This window comes from Diadema antillarum, unplaced genomic scaffold (assembly GCF_040938485.1).
Source record: "Diadema antillarum isolate AM-2024a unplaced genomic scaffold, OU_Dant_1.0 scf00000037, whole genome shotgun sequence".
Taxonomy (NCBI): Eukaryota; Metazoa; Echinodermata; class Echinoidea; order Diadematoida; family Diadematidae; genus Diadema; species Diadema antillarum.
Genome location: NW_027270926.1, coordinates 1,568,104 through 1,581,286, shown reverse-complemented (window position 1 = coordinate 1,581,286; position 13,183 = coordinate 1,568,104). Strand labels below are relative to the sequence as shown.

Sequence of the window (13,183 nt, the reverse complement as noted above, 5' to 3'; positions counted from 1 at the left end):
CCGCCTTGTGGCTAAATTGCAAACTATCAAAAACTCTGGTTTAACACATAAATGTTTATTTGTGAAGTGTAGTTGGATGTATCTAAGAAGTAGTTATAAAAAGATACTGTCTTATCGTTTCATTATTTGGCAATAAATGTCAGGTTTAGTGAAACCATTTATGAACGTTCACTTTGGTTTAGATTCGTCACCATGTTGAATTTCATTTTTGCGTTATCTTTGTTCATCTCTGCATACATGTGGGCCTAAACGGACTTGCTGAAAAACAGCCTCACGACCGAGAGCGAGTTTTTTTGTTTGTTTGTTTTTTTGTTTGTTGTTGTTGTTGTTGTTTTTCTTTTTTTTTTTGGGGGGGGATGGGTTTTGTTTACCCGTGTTCAGACAGATAAAACAAAGAAACAAGCAAATTTACTAACAGTTATACATTAGCACTAGTTGTGTATTAGTATACTTATGTATGCTTTCAATTGTTTCCCATAGATCAACGGTGTCGTCAAAGATGGTGAAACCGATGGTGAACACGACAACGACGATAACAACAATGACAAGGATCTCCAAAGCCGTTTCTGGGCAGTAAGTGGATTTCAATGGGGCATGAACTCACGCGACAGCTTATGTACAATAATCTTACTTCTCCGGACCATTAGAGACAAATATGACTAAGTATATGCAGCTTTGTTGCCGTTGCCAATGACAGTATCGTAGTATCACTTGCTCTGTCGATTATACGCTTCGTAATTCCGAAGTTTCGTTGTTCCGGAGGTTTGTTAGTTCGAAAATGAAATAAGGTTCGTAATCGCGAAGGTTCGTTCGTAGCACCTTCTTTTCATTTCCGGATTTACGACCCTTATTTCATTTTTAGATTAACGAACCTTCGGAATGACATAACTCCACAATGGTGGAATATAAAGAACCTATTTTATTCTAGGATCAATGAACATATGGGTATTGGGAATTTGTGTGTTTCGGAATAATGAACCTTATTTTATTTTTGGATACTCGAACCTTCTGAATAACGTACCTTATTTCACTTGTGTTTCATTTTCCGACAAACGAACGAAGGTAGTTCGGAATAACGAACCTTACTTTATTTTCGGATAAACAAACCTCCGGAAACTTAACAAACTTCACCCGTTCTGTTGTGGAATAAAAAGAAATTTTTCCACTCGCTATTGTTACTGACTTTTCCGTTCTTTGCAAATCCGTATCATCACGCGTCGAGGAGGTTCATTTGGTTTAGTTTGGTAAAATTTGATTGCATTCCAGGTACAGTAAAGATTATTTATTCATTCATTTATTTCAATATTCTTTTAGTAGGGTAGCCCTTTCAGTTGGTTAACTGCTCTACCAAGGGGCCCTGCTCATGTTATATACAGATAGAAATGTCATGAACATTAAAACAAAATACAAACAATAAAATAGCTTACAATAAAATAGATTAGATGTATATAATGTGAAAATACATTGATCAATAAGTATATAGAAATTCTCAATTTAAAAGGGAGAACCAGCGCACTGAAGTTGTCGTTGCTGGGCCGAAATAACTCGGCCAGTGTTCATATCAATAATCCTAGTAATTATACTAACCGTAATCCTAATCCTAACTTTATACAAATCCTAAAACCTTTTCACAACATAAGCGCTAAAATAACCTTTAGTCCTTTATAGAGAAATTAAGACCGGAGCAATTGTCGAGGGAGCAAAGGTCGTGTCACGATAATGAGAAGTGTAATCAGGCCAGCATGCATGCAGTGATTGGAAAATAATTGCCCACAGTATCCGTTTTCTTCGCCACCTCACCTCAGAGGAAACAAAATGAATGCTCTAAATTTTAACACCTTGGCCTTCTAGAAAACTGCCATTACCCAGGGAAGAATAGATTTAAAAAAAAAACCCAGCGCTTTCCCACGTTTTGCGTATAAAATAGTACCAGGTCCACAATATTTGTTTGAAATTTTACGAACACATTCTTTTATCGATGAATCGTTTACGTGATAATTGTCAGCAAATGCTGACATCACATCTTTGGTATGGTGTTAATGGATTGTAAGTACGAGAAATTCGTTTTCGTATCCAGAAAGCTTGTGGTATGAGACGACAGATATTCAAAGAAATTTATTCATTTGACTTGTCCCTCACTTTGAGTTGTTCTCACCTACGCCCCGTTACGTCTTTGCGGGCGTTTGTTAAGTTAGATTGTGCGTGTGTTTGTTTGTGTGTGTGTGTGTGTGTGTGTGTGTGTTCTGCAGGCAAAAAGTAACTCAAAAAGTTATGAAGGAATCTTTAAGAGGTTTCAGGTCTTGCTTTATGTGATGAAAATAACAGGTGAATAGTTGTTGTTGTTGTTGTTTTTGGTGGCGATTCGGATCATGATCCGGATCCAAGATCTTTTTGAACGGATGCGTTCACAGTTCTATGATGACAGTGAACCTGTGGTCTTCGAGGTGTGCGTCTATAAAATAAAATGCTTCGATATATATTTCTGATGATTTTTAATAAGCATTATGTTTATGAAATGACAACTTCTGGATTAATATTAACATCATTATTCCAGAAGTTGTCATGGGAAATAGTCCATCATCGTTTGAGTTTCTATCGCTGATCATCAGATTAACTCTGTTTGCAGGTCATCTACGGTTACACTGACATCATACAGGGCTCCATGACCACAAACCGGACTCTGGTGAGATACTGCATTCTAATCACACTTCTCCTGGGTTACACCGCTTACCTCATATACGCCTGCATCTACGACTTCGACGCCGTGTTCGTTTTACTCATCATCACCGGCCTGGTCGTGTTCGTCTACTGCTACATCCTCATACGAGACACGCGGGGTGATGACATCGACAAGCACGTCATACAGCCCACGGTGAAGAAGATTGATGAATCGTGGAAATATCTCGAGTGGTATGTTTCTGTTTCAAGTACCATGACATGATATTAATCATATAAAAACATGAAATAGACGGGATCCCTCCTGTGATGGGCAGGTGGATGGGTCTCAACCCAAACTCCCTGTACTCCACGTTCTAGTTTAATATCAATAAGAAGAATACTGTCAAACGAACAGAACAGGGGAAATGTCAACTTGTTAAACCAAATATGAAAGTTCTGATTTTTCAACGCTTTAAGTATTTTGCCTAGAAATCACCACGCTATTACTTATTTTGGTTAATAAAATCAATTCTAGCATAAGTGGAGTCCCCCTTTAAGGGTTTGAATTCATCAGTAATGTTGAGTCTGTTATATTAAGGATATATTCTCCCGACTGGCCCAATCACCATTTTCATGCCTGCAATGCTTTAGAGTCCAAGAGCATTAGGTCAAAATAGGCTTAAACCTGGACATTTCTGGTAACAACCTGATTTTTTCAGGATAGGTCCAGGATATGTGTAGAATAACATACTTAAAGTCCTCATAAATCCTCCTTGAGCGTTTCCGCAATCCAAGATGGCGTCCAAAATGGCTACCATTTCCTGAAATTCTTATAACTTTTCAACAATCTAAATGTCTAATCATATGTTATGAAGCATGAAAAACTCAATAAAATACATATTAACCCATTCCCTACGGGAACCTGGTGGCCTGTGTACTAAGGGATTTCAGAATTCGGCACAGAAAGGGTTAAGAGATGTTGACGCACACAAGTACCGTAATCCAAGATGGCGTCCAAAATGGCCGCCATTTCCTAAACATCTCTATTACCTTCATGCCTAAATATATGTTTTGAAGCATGACTCAATGAAATACAAAGTAAGAGTTGTTGAAGCACGCAAGTGCCTTAATCCACCGATTGGCGTCCAAAATGGTCGCCATTTCCTCTTTTTTTCCCTCATAACTTTGCAAGTAGATTTCACCTGTACACACTTCAAATGTCGAAATATACGTTTTGAGTCACAAGGAACCAAATAGAATACTTTTTCAGAGATTCTGAAACACACATAAAGCGCTTAAGCACTTTCAGAAATCCAAAATTGTGTCCAAAATGGCGCCATTTCTTGTTTTTCTCAATACCTAGGAACTCATGCAGTAACCCCGATCCGCACTTAAGTGTCTCAATATATATTTTGTATTTGAGTTACCTGGTTGAACAATTATAAGAATTTTAGAAAATGGAGGCCATTTTGGAGGCCATCTTGGTTTACGGTACTTGTGTGCGTCAACATCTCTTAATACGTATTTTATTGAGTTCTTCATGCTTCAAAACATATATTAAGACATTCAAATTTTGTATTTAGGATACCTGGTTGAAAAGGAAATGGGGCCATTTTGAACGCCATCTTGGATTGCAGAAAACGCTCAAAGAGGATTTATGAGGACTTTAAGTATGTTATTCTAGACACATTCCTGGAGCTATCCTGAAAAAATCAGCTTGTTACCGGAAATGTCCAGGTTAAAACTAATACTATTGGCCTATTAGTTAGTAAGGGGTCAGTAGGGAAAGTAGGTGGGGAGTTCAACGGAAGTTATGAGAATTATGTCAATGTCATTTGAAAACTTAGGCAAAATTTCGATTCCGCCAGCAAAGAGTTTGTCAGATATGAGAGATAGAAGTCCACAATGGTTGTTAAACTATGCAAGTTATGAACACCGAATCCCAATCAATGAGTTCAAGGTCAAACTTAGTAAAAAAGAGAGTATTGATTAAGCTATATGCGCCCACCATTTTCTTCAGTTTCTTCGAGAGAGCGATATTTATTACACAAATTTGAAGATGATACAAGCACGGCGGTTTCACCATTTTGCCTTCTTTCCACAGGCCGATATATCTTATCTTAGTGGCGGGAATCGCAGTTGCTCTGTATTTCCTCACGCGAGACAACATTGAAAATCTGATATCGTTTGCCGGTCTTATCTTTTTCATCGCCTTCTCCTACGTCTTCTCCAAATATCCAAGTAAGGTGAGTCATTCGGAATGATCTCTTAGAGAAACAATGATATCCTCCCAGAATATCATGACAGCAGATAGCAGTATGTAATAACACACACAAACAGAAAATAATGCAACTTTCATATTTGTTTCTTCCGAAGACTGTGAACAGATGTCTATTGGCTGCGTTGGTTGCATCAAACGTTTGACAGGTTTGAAGAGGGGTTCCCATTTTTTTGTTTTGACAATCGCACCCATGATAATTAACGTAGCGAGGAACCCTTCCTTATATTATACAAGTTACGGCTCGTTTCTGTTTACCAAACAAGTACTAAGTCCCAGCAAGTGGAGATGAGTATCACAGGGTATTTGGAGTCCTTTATTTACTTCACTTCATTCATTTCATTTCATTTCATTTCTGACGAAAGTATACAATATGACATTTGCATACAGACAAAGTAAAGTACAATATGACTTTTGCATATTCAAGTGCGATATAAATGCACGCTATTTTTATTTATTTATTTATTTATTTATTTATTTTTTTGCAATGAGGCAAAACATACTTTTAGATAAAGAAATGTATGGGCCAACAGTAACTGAATCGTAACAAAGAAAAAAAGTCAGAAATGGAAGGGACTGCTAAGAGGCCTAGCTTGTAGAATGTAGTCCCCTCGTGAGTAGTAAATTGTAGTAATAATCAATTTTTTTTAATACTTATTTTGGGTATTTATCCACATTAGCAGCTTGAGCTGTATCAGCCACGCTGTAGTTTTTTTTTTTTTAATTCTTGCTTTGGATCAATTACCTTTGTCTTCTTAGGTCAAGTGGAGACCAGTGTTATGGGGATTCGCTATACAATTTCTTTTGGGTTTGTTCATCTTGCGAACATATCCGGGGTTCGTCCTCTTTGAATGGTTGAGTGATGTCGTCTTCGCTTTTCTAAATTTTTCGTCCGCTGGTTCCGCCTTTGTCTTTGGCGATAACTACGCCGAGCATTACTTCGCCTTCTCGGTAAGTCAACATATTACTGCCAGTCTAATTCTACCAATCTCTATTGCGACTACGAGGGTGCAAGTTATCGAAAGATGTTAATCACGCCTTACCAATCTCAACCATGCATGGTTGAACATCGCAGACAGCAAATTTTTATTGTTATTGAAAGGAGGAGCAGCAAATCTTAACGATATCGTTTCTAAGGTCACGAAAGCAATACTTATAATCGAGATATAGCTTTCTAAAATTTCTAAAAGTTTCAAGTTGCAAAATATCTCAAAATTGCATTATACCGTTTGCAATCCATAAGATCTGCTTTAATGACAAGCAGGAAATCTTAACACACACACACACACACACACACACACACACACACGAAATGAATCTGAATATAAAAATATTTTTGGGCTTCTAAATTGCTTCGTCACTGTATATAGCTGTTGTGGTCAAACTTCAATAAAACGTAGTTGACAGATATTTTCAGAAAATAATGGACTGCAAAATTCAGGGGATATACAAATGTTGCCAGCTTTGTCATACTCTTCAACGATAGGAAAAGGATAAGGAAAGAAGAGAGAAGGCACCTTTGGTGATGGCTGTCCACAATCAACTGACAATGTGATTGTGTCTGTCGTTGCGGACTCTTTCAGGTTTTGCCGATTATCATCTACTTCGGTAGTGTCATCTCAGTGCTGTACTACTGGGGCGTCATGCAGGTCCTGATACAGAAAGTCGCGTGGCTCATGGAGCGAACCATGAAGACATCGGGCTCCGAGTCCCTGAACGCCGCAGGCAACATCTTTGTTGGCATGGTAACCAGTAGCGACAACTTGCATCCCCAAATGAGATTTATCACGTAATTCGATCAAAGAACGGAAAAATGGATACGAATTAAAGATAATTACTTAGCATTGTTATTCATATCATTATTATAATCATGGCTGAGTTACACATTACATCCGGACAGGCAAACCAAGCACAGGCGTACGATCATTTGTGATAACTTTATGACTATAAGCCAAAATCAGGATGAAAACATTTGAAGATGTAATGCTTAGGGTCTTGATGTGTCGAATAAAAGGAAGTATTAATGCAAATAGAAAAAGTTGGTATTTTGGAGCATATAATCAATTTATGTGTAATTATGACCTTAATTAACAGCTTCACTATTATCACCACTGCTGCCTACAACTACTGGAGTGATAACTTTTGCCTCTACTTTGACATGTTTGATCAAAGTCTACGTCTTCTTTGGTCTCTTGCGCTGCTCAGTTCTTCTTCTTTTTACTACCTTCCCCTCTCCCTCCCTCATCTCTCGCTATTTCTCTCTACTCCTTCGTTTGATCCCGTTCAAAGTTATTTTATTTACCTTCTTCCGTGCTATCAGACCGAAGCGCCACTCTTGATTAAGCCCTATCTGAAAGACATGACAAGATCTGAACTTCACGCCGTCATGACTGGAGGCTTTGCCACCGTAGCGGGCAGCACGCTTGGCGCTTACATCCTCAACGGCATCGACGCCACACATCTCATCACGGCTTCCGTGATGTCCGCCCCGGCAGCTCTGGCCATCTCCAAGCTCTTCTTTCCGGAGACGGAGCAATCCAAGCACACTTCAGTAGATGGCGTTAAGCTCCCGAAGGGGTAATGTCACGACAAAATAATTTAGATCCTCTGGGAATGACATCAACAGCAATCCACGTAGATTTAAGTAAACAAATCTGTCCCACGTATTGCTTTGAGAGTCATGTGACACATGCAAAAAATAAATTGTTCTGTTTTTAACTATATCGTTACATCTGTAACAAAATATAGAGAGGAAGAAATTTTCTCCAAGCTCTACCGCACAAGTGCAATAAATATCTTGTGATAACTTCACGTGCATATGTTATTCGTCATTTATATGTTATTCGGAAATGAATGAGACAAGAAAAATGCATGGTCTAATAAAGCATTTTTCTTCCCATGAGAACACTGAGTAGCATAGATACGTATGCCTGTAACATTTCGCTCTGGTTCTTTCCTTTCTTCCCCCATATTTTGTTGAAACTCGTAAACAGAGATGAGCGCAACGTGGTTGAAGCAGCCGCATCTGGAGCCTCGGCCGCCATCCCACTCGTCCTGAACATCGCCGCCAACCTCATCGCATTCCTCTCCCTTCTTGCTCTCGTTAACGCTCTGCTCGGCTACTTCGGTGGCCTCGTCGGATACCCTCAGCTAACCTTTGAGGTAAATTATATTCGAAAGTAGTTTGATATTTAGCAATGATGACTACACTTCCATGCACTCTGTCAAATACACAGTGAATGGAAATGCATAATAATTTTCTTCATTGCGTTCATATTCATTCATCGTTATATAAGAACGTCCTTAGTTTCATTTTTTCTCTCCCCTTCTCTTGTTGTGTGTTTGTCATATTCCAGTTCATCTGCTCGTACGTCTTTATGCCCCTGGCGTTCATCATGGGGGTCGAGTGGGCGGACTGCAACGTAGTGGCCGAGTTGATTGGCCTCAAGACCTTCGTCAATGAGTTCTATGCCTACGAAGTTATGGCCCAGTACATCGAAAACAGGGAAACGGGAGCAGGACCCACCTTGTCGGTAGGAGGCGACCTGAAAAAAGAAAAATGGGGGGGAAAAAAAGCTAAGGTGTTTAACACACGTCCCCGAATCTGCGAGCAAATAATACATGCTCATAAACACAAGCAAAAGCAAACAAGCAAACAAGCAAACAAGCAAGAAACTGCAGTCGTTTCACCATCGCTATTTGAATCATTGTTATCATTTTGAAGTGTGTAGTGTGCTTCTGAAGAATAAAACATAATTCTAAACAACCATTGTTAGAATATCTACACAGATCAAAAAGTACGACTTGATAGTTCTTAAGAGTAGTAAGAATAGTTCTCATAAAGATATTGGGATATGGAGCTTCCTGATGACAGTAGTGATTTATCTTTTCTGATGTTGATCAGCCCTAAGTAGTTTATTATACAATGCTCCAATATTAAGGCATGAAAGCATGAATTCATATGTGAAATGTAACACAAAATACAATAATTATTGGTACGAAACCATGATGACAATTTTCAAGCTCTATCGAGTGAATGCCTTGCCTTGGGAACCGTTTTTTTTTTTTTTTTTTAAGGGAAGATTGGGATGAGGAATTATGGCTTTTCTTTCCGCTTGTGTTTGCAGGTTGAAAAAACGTGATGACGCCTTTTTAATGATACAAATTTATAACGGACAAAGGTCTGAGGAATATTCTTGCCTCCTGTTGATTTTCTTGCTCCTTTCCTTCATCATTGCGAAGACAGCTAAAAAAAAATCCAAAGCGTGACTTTATGTTGCTCGTGTTTGAAATGTCTTGCAAGTTCTATTTCGAATGATGACTTCTTTCTAAATATGATTTAATCTCCGATTTTCCTTCCTTTTCCCCTTTGTTTCCCTCGCCGCGAAAGGAACGATCTGAGGTCATTGCAACCTACGCACTGTGCGGATTCGCAAATATTGGTTCCATAGGCATTGTCCTCGGAGGACTCATTCCAATGGCCCCTGAGAGGAAGAAGGACATGACTGCAGTGGCCATTAGGGCCCTTGTTGCTGGCACGGTGGCCTGCTTTATGACAGCTTGCATTGCAGGTAATTACATCTGGTATAGGAGTGTACCAAGTACCACATAGGTAACGACTATCTATCAAGCACCCAATACATACCAAGGGAGACACAACACTTATTTGTACAAATCTCGACTAACAACAAAAAGGACATGTTCTATGAATTTACGACATGGCCATGCACTTTAGTTTCTCCTAAGAAACAATAGAGTGATACTTTACGATCAGCACAATGTGCTTAGATCCTCAGCTTTTTCTACCAGAGATTAGGGAATCTGGAAGCAATATTGGTTATTTGAAGACAGCTAATTCTTTGCCATTCCTTTCTTGCTGTGGGACTGCGTTTGGCTTTGTATAACAGCAGTTGTAGGCTTTTCGAAAGCTTTGAGATGTAACGTAAGATATTGCTGTCTGTACAAATGTATTAGGCTTGTGAAGGCATAGAGGACGAGTATAATTAAATAATCCTGTCAAGGTGCCAGCAAGTGAGGTACCTCCTTCAGTCCTTGGTGCTAGCTACCGTACTATCCGCAATTGCAGTTTCCTGCGGGAGGAAGGAATTGAAACACATCGTGTTGATCAGCAGCGCAAACTCACTTTGTGAATCGTCTCCGACCAACTTGTGTTTCTTTAATTTATCAGGACGTTTTGCATAATTTGAAACCGTCCAGTCCTACCAGTGAAGGAGGAGGATGGAGGTGACAGTTGTTCACGACTTCAATTAGAACTTCCATCTCTTTGTATTTACAGGCATACTTTATGTTCCAGAGGAGGTGTTACCGACAAACTCGACCTCAATTCCAGAAGTCACGACTTTATACTGAACACGCAAACAGGAAGAGGATTGGAAGTGGATGATCCCAATGAGTAATGGGGAAACATCTATGTTTGCCAATTACTCCTGGCTACGTGTAACCGGCTGGCTACGTGTAGCCAACGGATAAGGGAAACTCCCTCACTGTTCCTCATCAACCAAAGGAAGTGGCTACAGACACTAAGATCTATGAAGGTCAAGGTTAAAGCCACTGCACTGAAAACAGGGTAGGGCACTTCGATTAGAAATGGACCACAGTGTACTCAAACCACAAACGTGTCATAAATCACAAAATAACAAACCTGCTTATAACATAATAGCACTAAGATAAGGATCTAATATTTTTCCTTAAGCTCAACGGTCAGTAACTGATTGGACATAAAAGGAAGTTAGGAGTTCAGACTGGACTCTCTAGTGCAGACTGGAGTTTCAATTCTTACATCATTAGTTTGAACACACAATTTATAATCATCACATCAGGAAACAAGGGCGCTGTTGCATGAGTCTTCTTTATCGCGACGTAAGGGTTCCGCACGTTCTAATGGAGTTGTGAAGTTTGGTCGGAATGATCAGAATGAATCGAATACAATGTAATCGGAATACAAAGTGTCAACCTTAGTTTGTCTCTTGATTGGACAACATACCGATCTTTTAGAGACACATTTTGCTGGCTATAGCTATTCTCTTTGATTGGTAGTTAACCCATCTCGGTTACCTTACTTTACATCGTCGATCTTCGTAATGAAAATTGCGGAGATCATCAATAGCGCCCTCTTGAATCCCGAGTCAGTGCACCTTTAATGTTCAAATTGAAATGCAGTTACTAGTAAATCAAACAATACTTAATAACAAAGGTTGTTCCCGACAAGCCAAAAGCTTGCACAAGGTGTTCCTTAATAGAAGCAAATATGATATTGAATGCAAATTATACGTATTTGAAATGCATAATATCTTGTATATACATAGGACTCGAATAACTTATCCATAGCTGGTCGGAGGAGGATGTTGACCACATTTTGGAGTGACCTCAGGGATCATTCGAAGATTTTGGAGTGATCCCTAACGTAACTCTAAAACGAGTGAAAATGAACATTTTCACTCAAAATTCACTCCAATTTCACTCTAATTTCACTCTTTTTTGTATTCACTCCTTTAAGAGTGAATATTTTCACTCGATTTTTTTCAGAGAGATAAACCTCCTCTTTCATGGTTAGATTAATCGTGAGAATTAATCATCACACATATCACTAACTTGCTCTACGATATATGACATTATAACCTTTCGAAAGTACAAGTTTAAAATGTTGACTACATTATAATTTCACTGCCGTAAAAAGTAAATAGGTCACGGAAAAAGTTTCAGTATTGTATGAAAGTCTTAACTAACATGACTACGGGCATATTTGAGTAGCAGAAAGATTTGAGAAGGCTCAGAGAGTAAGAGAGAGAGAGAGAGAGAGAGAGAGAGAGAGAGAGAAATCAAATGTGAGTTACCTGAAATATCATTTCTATGAGAAGAATAAGAATGCATTGTTCATAAAAAAAAAGAACATGCACTCAAAACTAATGAATGGAGAACAACATAAAATTGCGATTATATTCTCGAAATGATAATGTTGAAGAGAATGCTTCTGAGCAATGTTAACGACTTGAGTACCTTTGTGATGGTATACACTCATCTTTCGTTTTTTTTTTTTCTTACACTCACATTCACCAACTTGCGCTGCTTATGCTTTCTTTGCAGAGAGACTTAAATACACTATCCTTTGTTGTAAATCTTACTTCCAGAGTGTTTTTCAGGTAGATGTTAGAGACTCGCTCAAATAAGGTAGAAGTTGCTTTTGCATCATTAAATCCGCGCTGAATAATATTGCAACTTTTTTTTGTACTTGTAGCGTCATCATTACAATTTTGCTTAAAGGGGAAGGCTAGTAACTGATCAGTGGGAATCAGTGGAAATGCTGGGAGATGATTGTTCCAATCCTTGTGGGATTCATTCAAGAGTTCATTGTATATCTATTGTTGTGTGAAAATGATTTGCTTCAGAACGGTCTCATATTCAAGTAATGTGCAGATTAATGCTCCGTCACTGACCAGGGACGCTAACCTGGAAGCATTAAACTGCACATTACTTGAATATGAGACCATTCTAAAGCAAATCATTTTCACACAACAATAGATATACAATGAACTCTTGAATGAATCCCATAAGGATTGGAACAATCATTTCCAAGCATACCCACTTATTCCCACTGATCAGTGACTAGCCTTCCCCTTTAATATTTGTATTATAGGTATTGCTTATTGTTGGTTTTTGGTTGGGTATTTGGTTGGACATTTGACATCATTACCGCTTTGTCCAAGCTACAATATTGCATCGTACAGATGGTGCCATCATCATGAGCTTACTCGGCTCACGTAGATTTGTGTTGGATTTTGCTATTCTTGATATCAGGAAGTCAGTCTGGCTCGACATCCGATTAGATATTTTGGAACGAAAGATAAACTCGACTGTACAATAACTGCCATATGTATATATTTTTCTCGTCTAAGCAAAACAGAATGCAGGCCCACTGAAATTTGCATATGTTTGGACCTTTGTACTCTCAACTCAAACTAATAGTGAGAGAAACTATAACTATTAAAATAGAGGAATTTTGTTCCATATTTTCATGAAGTCCAGTTGTATGACTGGCATTTCATTAATGACAATAATTATTCAGTACATAATAAACGTACTTCACGACTAATGTATATCAACAGACCTATAGATTTTATCGCGTACATTGATAAGTGGCAGGGAGATAAATATTTTACTTTGGATGAAAATGTTGATAGTGTGTGTATATTTACCCAGATTTATATTACAAAGTTATGTTGTTTATGC

General features: G+C 38.5%; 1 protein-coding gene across 1 annotated transcript; it reads left to right on the top strand.

The window, feature by feature from the left end:
* Positions 1–484: 484 nt before the first annotated feature.
* LOC139708762 (solute carrier family 28 member 3-like) lies at positions 485–10,358 on the top strand. Its single transcript, XM_071620710.1, has 10 exons — positions 485–573; positions 2,627–2,910; positions 4,763–4,904; positions 5,696–5,887; positions 6,520–6,681; positions 7,257–7,513; positions 7,930–8,098; positions 8,293–8,469; positions 9,327–9,507; positions 10,233–10,358. Exons 2-10 carry the CDS (start codon positions 2,663–2,665, stop codon positions 10,304–10,306), a joined length of 1,602 nt encoding a protein of 533 aa, XP_071476811.1. The 5' UTR covers positions 485–573; positions 2,627–2,662; the 3' UTR covers positions 10,307–10,358.
* Positions 10,359–13,183: the final 2,825 nt, after the last annotated feature.

What these genes read in the sequence shown, in the direction of transcription:
- LOC139708762 (XM_071620710.1), top strand. Translation starts at nt 2,663, where the DNA reads ATGACCACAAACCGGACTCTGGTGAGATACTGCATTCTAATCACACTT. An exon ending in GCAACATCTTTGTTGGCATG is followed by an intron (nt 6,682 to 7,256) that starts GTAACCAGTAGC and finishes CCGTGCTATCAG; the next exon opens with ACCGAAGCGCCACTCTTGAT. An exon ending in GAGCAGGACCCACCTTGTCG is followed by an intron (nt 8,470 to 9,326) that starts GTAGGAGGCGAC and finishes TCGCCGCGAAAG; the next exon opens with GAACGATCTGAGGTCATTGC.